The 12,975-nt window shown below is 49.5% G+C and overlaps 1 protein-coding gene and 1 long non-coding RNA gene across 9 annotated transcripts in view; one reads left to right on the plus strand and one right to left on the minus strand.

Annotated features, from left to right (window-relative positions):
* Positions 1-12,975, minus strand: part of Grb10 (growth factor receptor bound protein 10) — a 106,499-nt gene that overhangs the window by 43,388 nt on the left and 50,136 nt on the right. For 6 of the 8 annotated variants that reach the window (XM_013145407.2, XM_063234361.1, XM_063234362.1 and 3 more), the window contains exons 4-5: positions 10,673-10,760; positions 6,541-6,627 (exon numbers count right to left, since the gene is read on the minus strand). In XM_013145407.2, coding sequence (XP_013000861.1) covers positions 6,541-6,627; positions 10,673-10,760 — 175 coding nt within the window. Of the gene's footprint in view, positions 1-5,088; positions 5,234-6,540; positions 6,628-10,672; positions 10,761-12,975 lie in introns of those variants that run through there. The other 2 variants (XM_063234363.1, XM_013145411.3) reach the window with 2 other exon arrangements.
* Positions 6,625-9,338, plus strand: LOC134472532 (uncharacterized). Its single transcript, XR_010042400.1, has 2 exons — positions 6,625-7,672; positions 8,620-9,338. It is a non-coding gene; the product is annotated as an uncharacterized LOC134472532 (long non-coding RNA).

Raw genomic sequence — 12,975 nt, forward strand, 5'->3', positions numbered from 1 at the left:
AGCCAAGCAGGAATCTTTCCAGACCTCAGGTGGAGAAACTGAGACACAGAATCATCAGCCTCCAAGCTGTGGTGGGGAGAGCCCATGAGGTCCAAGGTGGATGCCTCACCTCACCTCACATGCATGCACAGTGCCTTCGGTCTTGTTCTCACCAAACCTATCTCCCATGTCATTCACTGAATGTGCTGCAAGGCTGCGACCCTAGGTTCTTTCCCTTCTGCCCCGTTACCTAACAGTACAGGGGAAGCACCCAATGCATGCTGTGGCTAAGTGGGGAATGGCTGTGCTAAGCTCCACCTGCAGTTGTGTCTGCATGTTCTCCCCAGCCCGGCAGAGCTGCCGAGCTCCTGGAGCCTGATGGGCCCCAGTCTGCACATCCCCGGTGAGGCCACCAGGTTGCCAAATTCCATGTCCGAAAACAGAACCCCCGTCACAGGGGTCTCCTCCGCAGCTTGGGCCCAACCACTGCAGGCCTCCCTGTCACTCACTGCTCCAGTGTGACACCCAACAAGCCTTGGCCTGAACCCTGGGCTGCCCATCCAGGCCACCTCCATGCTGAAGCAGCAGCTGATGTGTCCCTATCCCGGGCACAGGCCACTAACAGGCCCTGGGCCCCAGCACTGGCCAATTTCAGAAGACAGTCTGGACACGCGACGGACAGCTGCACGTAGCTCCCCACAAGCCAGTGCCCTCGCTCAGGTTTCCAGCCCTTCTGAGAAGTCTCCATGTTGAGATATCTTTCAAGATAGAGTTTAAAATTATCTAAGAAAAACCAGTCACCCCAATACTTTTTTAAAAAAGTTTTTGTTTCCTGGAATTTTTAGACATTGATTCAGTGCTAACTGCAGTTTTTACTTAAAGGTTAATTTAGATACAGTATAATAATGTGGACAAATGATATTAACATTGCATTTTAGGTGAGAAGAGGTGTCGCTTCCTGCCTAGGGGAAGGTTGAAGATACTTTCCTATCACTAACTGTAAAGGAAGGATTCCTTATTTCTGAGTTCTAACCCTGCCACATATAAAAAGGCTTCACCTTGCTCAGATGGAACAGCCCATGTGAGAGGTACCCGCTGAGTTAGACGTGAGGAAGGCCGTGCTGCTGTACGAGCCACAGATACTTGTGTAATGAATGAACAGACAGACCAATGGGTACATGGATAGGCGGATGGACAGATGTCACAGACAGCCAGACAGATGTCACAGAGGAAGGATGGGGGAAGCAAGCAGATGAAAAGCAAGCCCACCAGGAGGACAGAGAGAGCAGCGGATAAAGCCCTCTATTGAGCCTCTAGCATCCTGATGGCTAAAGGAAACAGGGAACAACAATGGAGCCCAATTATCTGCTCAAAGGGACCAGACAAAGGAGTGGCGTGAGCTGTCAGGGCACCGGGAAAGCCAGGCCGGAACAGCCCAGACAAAAAAATGACAAAAGACCTCAATGGCTGTTTCAATTCTGCTCCAAATAAGGATGGGGAAGGGGGCTACCGCTCGCCCGACGCCGCCTTGCGTCTCAATGCGGGTTTTGTTCCCATCTCCTTATTAAGACAAACGACCATGGGGTGGAGAGGAAGGAGGAGCGCAGGCAGAGTTGGGGGGCGGGGGATATCCCGGGCTTCCATGCGGCAGATCCTGAGGCCAGGAAAACTCGGTCCTTCCCTGGAGATCTCAGTTTGCTCCCCTGAGTCCTCAGCAAGGAATGGCAGCCAGCAGGTCTATGTGAGGGAAGAACCGCTGATCCAGGGGCAGGGCTGCAGAGGGACGGGAGGCTCTGAGCCGGAGCCCACTGGCTTGGGTTTGAATCCCAACTTTGCCACTCATGGTGGGTGTGGCCACGCAGCTCCCCTCCTCTGGCCTGGGCTCCCCCATGCATTTGGAGGTAATAATGCTTAGCTCCTTAATTAAGGTCATGATGGACAGAAGGACGGAGCACACAATCTTAACTAGTTTAAGAACCTACTTTATAACAGAAGACTCACCCAAGCACACAAGAAGATGGAGAAAAGTAACAAAGAAGACAAGATTCAACATGGTGGAGCAGAGACCAGCCGCAAGATACACCCTGAGAGCTGGATTTGAGGCACTAAAAACAATTAGCTGGAAAAAAGGAGCACTCCAGGAACCAAGAAAAAGCTGACAAGAGAACTAGAAAAATTATGCAGAAAAGCTGAAGGTAACACAAGAAAGAACAAAGCAGGCCAGAAAACTAACCCCAGCTCCTGGGGAAAAGAACCAGCTCCCAGAAACAGGAGGAAAGGGTCTGGAGAGGGTGGGTGCCCTGGGGAGAAACACTGCATCCACAGCATTAACCCCAACAAAAGCCCGTGGTATTATAAGCTGCTGCAAATGCACTATTGGGCTTTCCACAGTGACCCCTTCCACACAAGAGGCTGGAGTGGCAGAATTCCACGGCAGCATCTGTCACACTGGGGCTCTCAGGGGTCTCTTGGGCAAGGAGCTAAGTGTTTCAGGGCAGGTGCTCTGGGAATCAGAATGCACAGTGAAGTAACTGGGTGGGAGAGGGCCATGAGGGACAGTCCCAGGGGAAGGGAGGCTGGGGACAGATCTCCCAAGAAGTTAAAACAGCAGCAAGCTCAGTTCATGAGGGACACGGTAGTCCCAACCTCTGTGGAAAGATGCCAGGAGGAATCTGGGCCTAAAAGTAAAGCATAGACATTGAGTCCAGTGGCCTTGTTGGCCACTCCCAGAATGGAGCTCAGTGGTCCGCTGTTCCCATCTACCACTGTGAACAGGGATTCACCTCCGCTGGGACAGCTGCCACTTCCTGGGGTGTAGGAACAGAGGGGCCTCCACAGTAAGGCAGAAACCTCATGAACCAACAGCCGGTAAACACAAACAGCAGTGACCTAGGGCACACAGAGGGGCATGAGCACTGAGAGTCACCGGAGAGAGCACAGCCCTAACACGTCCACGCCCAGCGGGAACCGTAAGGCAGGACTCTGCATCCGTACAGCAGAAAGTGAGCAGGGAAACAAAACAGGCCTCGGTGTGACTCACCGCCCCCACCCCATCTGGTGGATTCCAACCACAGCCCTGGAAAGAAACCACGCACCCAAACACAGCGGAGTATTTTGGACTCGCTTCTTTTTTTGTCTCTGGGAGTTTCTGGTTTGCTTTATTTTTGTCATTTTTCTAATCTCTTGCTCTTTGTTTCTGTTTTTCCTTTTCTTTTTTTTTTTACTCTGACCTAATTCTATTAACTTTTATTCTTTTGCGGGATTTTTTACATTTTTCTCTCTTCATCTTCCTTTTCTCTTTCCAATATTACTTCTTTCACTTCTACCTCTCCACTTTTAGCATTACTATTATACTTTATTAATTTGTAGCTATGTAAGCTGACCATGCTATTGTGGATTCTTTTCTAATGTTAATAATGGCACAGTTGGTTTTAGTAGAGATTCACTGCATGCTGCTATTTGATTTATCTTTGTGCACATACTACTGTTGCTCATCTCTTTCTTTTCTTAAGACTGGTGTAGACTGTAGCTCTTATTGTATGGTGTGCCAATAAACCGGGTAGTCTTCAACAATATTATTATTGCTGATGTCTCTTCTATTGTGAATGGTGGCACAGTTGTTGACTTTAATTGGTTTTTACTAGATGCCAATTCTTAGCTTATCTTCACAGCTTCTACATTATTGCAATCCATTTTCTCCTCTCTGAGTGATGATAGGGATCAAGCCCCTACCAGAAGATTGGACACTAAGAAGAACCTCAGCTATTCACTGAGTAGGTTGAAGAGGTGTATCAACACCAAAACATAAACCCAAGGATTTAGGGATACAGAACCAAACTAAGGAGATCTCTACAGTAGTGATAATTTTTCCACTTTTACTGAGTCTGTACTCCACAGTGCAAAAACTGTAAAACCACGAGAAAGCAAGTTCCCAAGACGACGGTCCCTAATGGGTAGAGGGCCAGGATGTATCTAACAACAGCACACACATTTTCCTCAACAACATACAGGACTTTTCCAAAATAGACCATCTCAGGTCCTGTCATAGCTTGTGTCTAGATGTCCCCTCAAAGCTCATGCAGTCATAGGCGACCGAATGCAGAATGTGTGATGGTGGGTTAAAGGTGTGTGCTTCCTAAATTAGTCTCCTGATTGGTTTGGCACAGTGCTGGGTGTGGATAATGGGAAAGACCCTTGGGTGTGAGTGCTCCCTACCAAGGGTGTGGAGCCTGGAGGGAAGATAAGGAAGGGAAAGAAGGCCTCTGACCTTGCCTGCTGCTGACACTGTGTTCTACCTCCTGCCTTCCATGCCATGAACTGTTTCTTCTCCTCTGTGAGGCCTCTCTTCTATGCCATTCTGCCTTGGAGCCAATGTACTGAGGACTGAAACTACTAGAAACTGTGAGCCAAAGTAAATTTTCATCCTTTAACTTCAGGTGTTGCGTATTTTGTGTCAGTAATAGGAAAAGTAACTGAGGTCATACTTACATAAGTATAAAAACATTTGGAAGAATTCCCTGCAAACTATAGAATCATAGTGGAATATAGCTAGAAATTAACAGCAAAAAGATGCCACAGACACTATGCAAACACAAGGAGATTAAACAATACATTGCTGAATAATCAACGGGTCACAGAGGAAATCGGGGTGAATGTATAAAGTTCCTAAGATCAAATGACATACCAAAACCTACTGCACACCACAGAAACAGTACCAAGAGAGAACATTACAGATATGAATGTGCAGGTAAAATAATACAACTTCAAAGAAACAGCCTAATGGTACATCCGAAGGACCTAGAAGGACAAGAACAATCCCAATCTGAAAATAAAGCAAAGAAATGAAGACAAGAGCAGACATTAATGGAAATGGGACAGGAAAAACCATCCAGGGGAACAGTAAATCAATGAGCTGGGTCTCTGAAAGGAATGGAAAAGGTTTAGGGCTAGAAAAGACAGGAGGGTAAAGGGAAAGAAAGTAACAAGGATCAAGACGTGCTGATACACCTATCTACCAATACGCCCAGAATGAACATATTTACTGGCTAGTAAAAATACAGCAGAAATCGAGAAAAAAGAAACCACGACAAATCTGACAGACGGCCCCACCTTGACACTGGGAAGATCATCAGTGATTTGTGCGGATGCCACCTCATCTCCCAGAGGCAGGAGGAATGTGGGCCTCAGTTAACTTGTACATCCGCTCCGGGGCCTCACCCCTCATCCTGTGCGCAGCGCAGCAGGAAGGGAAGGGCTGCAGGAGCTGGTTTTATCTCTGCTTGCTAGAAATAACAGCACATCCCGCGCGCAGGGGAGAGGCGGACTGGGGAGCTGTCTGGACAGCACCGGTCTATTTATGACATGTGAGTTCAGGAACTCACGAATCAAGTATCCATGATACATGACTCCGGAAGAGCCTGAAGTAGACATTCAGGATAAATGAGGTTGGGCGAATGTCCTCAAGAAATGGACGATCCTGCTGGGCATGGTGGGCAGTGCCTACAATCCCCACTCCTTGGCATGGTAAAACAGTGTGCAAAACAGCACTTGTCTCCAGAGCCTACACCCACAGGCACTCACTTTGTGGCCCTCCTAACTAATCTCAATCCTGGGGCAGGCTGCACTCGGCTTTGGTTCCCATCCTACCACTGAGGGAATCTCAGGACCTCCCGGCTCCCCTCTTCTGTCTGTGCTCCCCAGCTGCCCTGAGCTCTCTCCCCAGGCCCTTCCATCTTGGAGCCAGCCACACACAGACGGAAACCGTGAGCCACAATACAGCGCCTGTCCTTCAAGCTGTGGGTGCCGGCTCTGTGTCATTCCATTGAGTTACCTGGAGCCAGCAAATTCCTGGGCACAGGAAGCACACCCCAAGTCACCCAGGGCTGGGGGAAGGAAGGACTGCTCAGTGGGTGCGGACGTCCTATTTGGGGTGCTAAGAGAGTTTTCAGAACAGACAATGGGCTTGGGTGCGCAGTGCCACGAATACTACTCCCACCACCCAACTGTACCCTGAAAAGTGCTTGCGGCAGCAGATTTTGTTGTATATATTTTTACCCCCATGAGGAAACACTTCAAAGAAACTGTCCACAGTACTCACAGCTCTAACCCACCCACCCGCTTTCAAAGGAAAACGATTCCCATGCTGTGGACTGCTGCTAAAAAATGTGGGAAGCATTTTTAGCAACTGTCACACAAAAATAAGCAGCTTATGCTAGGAATGAGGTAATAAAACAAGAGCAATAAATCCTCTTGAGCAGATAGAAGTAACAGGTCAAGGAAAGTCATGGCTAATCTTCCATGCTGGACATCGGGTCCTCACCCTCACACGGCAACCCAGATGCCAGCACAGGCGCAGCAGACAGAAGCCGTCTGTTTGCGGAGATGATCATGCTTTGCCATTATAGAAGGACGACACCCAGTTGGGGTGAACGCAGGCGGGGGTCCCCTCCTGCTAGAAAGGACCCCGCGTACTGCGTGTGCCTCGAGGCATGGAAGAAGGAGAAGAGCACAGCGCGCAGAGAGGAACGCGAGGGACCATGAGCCCCGCAGGCTGCCACAAACCTGCTCCACACGGCCAGGGACCTGGTGACATCTTCCTGCCACGCTCCAGCAGTCTCCAGAGACTCCGAGTCCACTCGCGACGGACGCCTGGGGCAGAGTGTGAGCCGGGAGGGGATGAGCTGTGCCACCAGCTGCATGTGCAGGGGGCTCTATTCTCTGTCCCCCGAAACAGCCCATGGAACCCTGGGCTCCCTCAGCCTCCAGTTCTGTCATCATCCTTGCTGGTCCTGTGAAGGCGGCATCCAGGGGGAGGGGACAGCCTACCGACCCTGTGTGCTCCCCGCAGCTTCTCCATCGGACTTATTCTGCTTGTGGGATTTTTTTTTTTTAAGACAGGACACTAATAGCATGCCTGTTACATACATTATGATCTTCCTTGCTGCGGCTGAAGTGTGCCTTTATAAAGTATCATCAGGGCTGGGCACAGTGGTGCACACCTGTCATCCCAGCACTCTGGGAAGCTAAGACAAGAGGATTGCAAGTTCGAGCTTAGCAGGAAAACTTAGCAACTTAGCAAGATTCTGCCTCGAAATAAAATAGAAAAGAGACAGAGGCTGTGGCTCAGTGTGCGGGCCATGGGTTCACTTTCCTCTGCATGTCCTTGTAAGGAACTGTACACTCAGAGTTCACCGAAACCCGACCATCTTTCCTTCGCACCTGTGCTGGGTCTTAGGAAATTCTGTCTTAGCCTGGCTGCAGGAAAGCACTCACGAGTCATCAATTCTTATTTCTCAAAGGCACTTTGGTTTTTTGCCTTTAGTCACTGAAGTGGCCCCAACGTGGTTACTGGGCTCAGTGAGTGGGACCCCTGCCCCATACGATTGGGCAGCCCTAGGTCCCTGGACCCCTGCCCTGTGTGGCTCCTGTCTGCCAACCCGTGTCCCTCTAGGGTGTCCTCTCTAGTCCTGGTCCTGGGCCATACTCGCAGCCTGCCTGAGAAATCTGCCCTTTCCTCCTCCTCCCCAGGAGTCCTAGCACCTGACTTGCAGGCCAGGCCGCCCTGCCACACAACTCCCTCTTCCCCACCTGCCCTGGCTGGTCCTCGGTTTAGTGCTTCCTGGTTAAAGCTGAAAAGTTCTTGCAAGTCACACCAGAACTCCGCTGGGAAATCAGTACAGCAGAAAGGTGCCAGGTGAGGAGGGGTCATTGCTCGCCTTCAGCTTCCTGTCCACGGCCACAGGCAGCTCTGCTTCTGCAGGGATGAGTTCTTGGCTTATTTCACCGCACCGGGGGTTGAATCCGGGGTCTTCTCACTGAGTAACGCCCGCAGCCTTTCTCTCATTCTGAGACTGGGTCTCACACAGTCACTGAGTTGCCCAGGCTGGCTTGAACCTGCGATCCTCCTGCCCCAGCCTCCCAGAGTACTGAGACGACAGGTGTGTGCCACCGTGCCCAGTGTATTACTTCTTTAGCGGCATGCTGTCATGTCTGGTCCTCTTGTTGCATTTACACCCAGATACCTTATAATTTGTGTCACTGTTATGAATGAGATGGCTTTTTACATTGCATTTCCAGTTTCCTACTAGGTCTGAAGTATTATTAAATTTTACATGCTGTTCTCACACTGTAGCTGCTATCTTGAGAGTATTTACCCAGTTACAAAGCTTTGTCTCTATGGACTAACTTTTGGAAAAATAATATTATTTGAAAATAGGTACAGATTTCACATCTTCCCTGTTTCTGTTTCTTTACTTGCTTTTCACATCTCACAGACTAAGATCTCTCGGGATACCAGGCATCCATGTCTAATTCTACATTTTCTAGGGTATGACTCTAGTATTTCTCTGCTTATAATGTGTGCTTAGGGCTTTGAAAAGTGAATTTCTGTAGATGCAGAGGGCTCTTTTTGGCTGGGGATGTAGCTCAGCGGCACAAGCACTTGCCTGGCAAGCACAAGGTTCTGAGTTCGATTCCCAGAACGAAAAACAAAAACAGGAAGGCTCCCTTTTAGAACTGGCCTTGTTGTTATCTGTCCTGTACTACCATGAGTGGGAAAATCCAATACATATTCTATGTGTATCTAGTGAATTAATCACTTATTTTTCCTTAAATCTCTGAGCATGCTAAATGTGTTTTTAGGCAAGCATGATGGTACATGTCTATAATCCCTATGAACTCCTGGACGCTGAGGCAAAAAGAGCACAAATTTAAACCCAGCCTGGGCAACTTAGTGATTGAGGACCTATCTCAAAAAGGAAAAAGAAAAAAGAAGAAGAAGGCAGAAGGAAAAAGGATGAGGAAGAAGGAAGAAGGAGGATAAAGGAAGAGAAGAGGAGGAGGAAGCAGCAGCAGCTCTGTGTCTGCAGCTCAGTGCAAAGGCCCTGGGTTAAATTCCCAGCACTGCGGAAGATGGAAATAAAACAGGATGGTCTCGCAGACCATCCTGGTGTGACTCTGACAAACTCAGCTTGGTCGTGACATTTGTCTTCTGCTTATTTAAGAGAAAGTGCCTCTTTCTCTTCCACAAAACTCACTCTCAAGGGCTGGACCTGGGCTTCCCTGACTTTGTTAGCAGGTGAAATGAGCCCAGCACAGCGGCCACAAAGCTCTGTCCGCGGAGCTCTGGTCCCTGGCCCTCTCCTTTGTGCCCTGACACTGTTTGTGCCCTGAAACTTTCACAACTGAAAGTTCCTGGGCGTTCCTGAGGGTGGCACAGACTCACTCCCTCTCTTTCAGAGTCATCTGTTCGAGATTTTTGATTCCTGGCATCTGGGGCTGGAGCTTGTTTCCCACGGACAGCAAGCCCAGGGTTCAACTCCTAGTACTACCGCAAACAATAAAACAAAACAAAACAAAGACCCGTTTCCTCCATTTTCTTTCACTTGCACATTTTTTTGCAGCAAACGACCTCCTTTTTTGGTTTCCATGCGTACTGCTCACAGGTTTTTGCTGTTTTGAAATCTCCCTAGCGGCTCCTGCTACCTCCTCCCTCGTGTCACCTGGCCTGGAAGACTGGAGGTCCCAAGGCTTCGCCAAAGACCATCTTGACTTTGTCATTGTTTCCCGATCTTTCCGGTTCAGCAATTTCCTGTTTTCAAGGGTGTAATTCCTGTCTCCCGCAAGCCCGGACGTCCTCCATCTGTACTGCTCCCCTTCCCGTTTCTTCGAGGCTTAGAGATCTGCCTTTCCGCTAGCTTCCTCCGCGGTCTCCTCTGGGCATTTTCTCCTTTCACATTTTATTTCTTCTTCCTTCTCTACTTGATAATGTTTGTTTTTTAAAATATGGATCTTCTTGTATTTATTTTCCACTCCATTTGACACATGATGACATGGATATTCTTAGCAACTAGTCAATATTTTAATTGTACCTAGCACGTTAAAGGTCTGTAATTAAGCAGACTTTCTGCTAATGTGATCTCAAGTTATTTTTCCCATTTTACTTGTCATTGCAGCCTTTTGTGGATTGAACCACGGAGTAACTCCCTCCTCTACACACACAGCCCCTCACAGCCAAGAAGTCGGTCTCCGTGCACCTGTATGTTCAAGGTGCATTGGGTATAACATTCTCTGCACATTACTATCCGCTCTTCTTCCCTTTTTTTTAATCTTTTGGCTGTAGTGGGGCTGCACCCTGTGATTTCTCACTGAGCCACATTCCCAGCCCCTTTTTGTTTTTTGAGAAAGCCTCTCATTAAGTCACTAAGTTGCAGCTGAATCTCAGGATCCTCCTGCCTCAGCCTTGCAGAGTGTGGGGACTTCTGTAGAGGCACCACACCCAGCCCGGGCCATGTGAATTCTAGGCAATTCCCACAAACAGGCTTTGAAGCACTACTCACAGAAATGTGTTCCCAGAAAGGAAAGAAAGACATCTTGTTTTCAAATCTACATTTGGAGAGAGGCAGACTCAGCATCTGAGTCTGACTCTGTGAGTGTCCGGATCAACCTTCTGGAACGCACAGCTCCCCTCCCTACCCCGGGCTACACCTGGAGAGAATCCGCACCTGTACCAAACGTGCAACGCAGCATTCTCGTCCTCCCTCCCTGAGTGCAGGGTACAGCACGGCTTCCAGCAAGCTGTCAGGATCTGAGTGAGGGCTCCCACTGTGCAGCGAGACCCTCAACCCAGCCCCTGCTCGCACACCAGGGGCTGTGCAGCCCAGCCGGGCACCCTGCACTTCCTGTAGCCCCTTACCTGGCTGTTTGGCATGGCGCGAGGACTTCTCTGGCACCGGAGGCGGAGCCTGGTCTCCGGGGCTCTGGGCTGCAGGCTCCACTTTGTCCTAGAGGAGGAACACAGGGTCAGGGGGCTGTCATACTTCCCAGCACGGCACTTTCTGCCTCCTCCTCATCCTCGACCCATTCCTTTCTTCCTCCCTCCTCCACTTTCTTCCCATTTACCTCTCTGGCTGTCAATGACACTGAGTGACGGTTTGAATTATACCAAAAGGGAAACCTATTCTGAAAAGGTGCATAGGAGCTGGAAGGAGAGTTACTGTTGTCTTTTTGGCTTAAGTTGCTCTCTGAGAACAGGGACCAAGAAGGAATGGAGGCCCAGGGTCGGCTCGGGCGGACAGTGGAACCAGTCACTTTCCGTGTAGCCCACAGACCTGACCAGGCTTCCTTCTGAGCACTGCCGACCACACACGCGCCTCTCGGCCACTTCAGCTCTCCTTTGCCCTCCAGTCCACTTCGTGTCTCTCAGATGCCTACCCCTCTGCTCCCTTCCATTTCTCCTTATTTGCTCTTCATTTTTATTTTCTGATTTTTTTATTCTTTTAGGAGTCTATGCCTGTAGTACGTAATGACGCGGTTTATCAGGGGGAGTTTGTGCATGATGCACCCTAATTCTTTTCTCATCCCCTGTCCCTTCCATTTCTCTTGTTCCTTCCAACTCTTGGTCCTCTTCCCATTTGCAAAAGTTTTATTTCCAAGTTTTCCTTCAATGATTTTTTCCCATCTCCTTTCCCTCCCCTGTGAAAAACTTCTTCCTCCTTGCTATTAGCTAACTTTTATTTTGCTCGTTGGTTAATACTTTGGGCTTTTCCTATAAGAGAAGTCATGTGGAATTAAGCCCATGTGTCTGACTTATTTCATTCCCTGCACCATTTTGCGTGTGTGACAGGTTAGCAGGGTTGAACCCTAAGCTGAGGGGTCAAATTCAGGTTTATCCTTCTTTATGGCAGAGTAGTGCTCCAAGTATGTAAACACGTTTTCTCTATCCATTTGTTGGTGGGCATAGAGCCTGCTTCCGGGACTTAGCTACCATGCGTTGTGTTGTCCCAAGGGCAGATGTGCATGCATCACCGTGAAGGCACCCACAAGGACAACAGCGCGCTGGCTCTTGAGACCATACCCCAGGTGAAGTAAGTCAGACACAGACACTTAACCACCGTGGGCTTCTCTTCTGGAAGCCCACCGCTTTCTGCTACTTGAGACAGAGACAGCTTTATGAAGGGTCCCCTCTGCATCAGGAAGGGGCTCAGTGCCATTTCCCAGACACCAGAAAGAAGAGGAAAATTTCAGGTGACAGCAATATTGAGACCCGATATTCTAGAAAAACTTTCGCCAAGAAACACAATCCAGCCACTATTCAATCCAGCAAAACCATTCAAATGTGTGGAAAAGATGGCTTTTCATGTGTATATGCTTATGAAAAATTCCGGTGATTCACGTGAGGTGGGAGGATGCCAATTCCTTCCCTCGTACAGATGAAAGAAATCTTTCTGTGAAGTATTTATAACACATATGTGACTAGAAAGCCCTGGATCTGAGCCAGAAGGATGAGATGTGCTCTAAAACCTACCACCTAGAATTATATCCGTATCCACCCGTCTCTCCATCGTCAGCAGCACAGGGCAAAGACCCTTCAGCTTAGGGTTCAACCCCGCTAACCTGTCACACACACAAAATGGTGCAGAGAATACAACCATTTTCCCTAACCTACCGACCATCACCCTGCAGAACAGCACCGGCCACAACAACCTGGTGGCTCCCCTTTCCCCCAGCAGGGGCCCACAGGGAGCTGTGGCTCATCCCACTGCCCAGGGTCATGGGAGAGCTTAACAGCCCAGCATCAGCCTGGGGAGAGATCCAGACTCAGCACAGTTCCTCCTGAATGTGAAGCCCTCTCTCACGACTGTAGGTCACAATGTCATGAGAATGAAGCAGCAGAAACTAGGACTGGCCACAGTGGACAGGAGCACCCCAGCCCGCCCACCTGTCTCAGATCCGGAAGCTGCAGTATCTTACACATCCTGTGTGCTGGCTGCAGCCCCACAGCTCAGTCAAGCTGGGCTCCCGTTTCCCAGAGGGAGACCGTGGGGCACAGGAAGAAGGCTAGCTGTCTCCACACCCACCACAGCCAAGGGTTGGGGCTGTCTAGGGTCCCACGGTGCTGGCAGTCTGGCAGCACAGCTGAGTCCTTCCCTCTCCGGCTAAAGGGGAGCCACCTCGGGGTTAGGACCTTCAGATGTCTCAGGAGGGTCACTTGACCTT

This window comes from Cavia porcellus, unplaced genomic scaffold (genome assembly GCF_034190915.1).
Source record: "Cavia porcellus strain 051 isolate PalLab524CR breed Dunkin Hartley unplaced genomic scaffold, mCavPor4.1 scaffold_23, whole genome shotgun sequence".
NCBI lineage: Eukaryota > Metazoa > Chordata > Mammalia > Rodentia > Caviidae > Cavia > Cavia porcellus.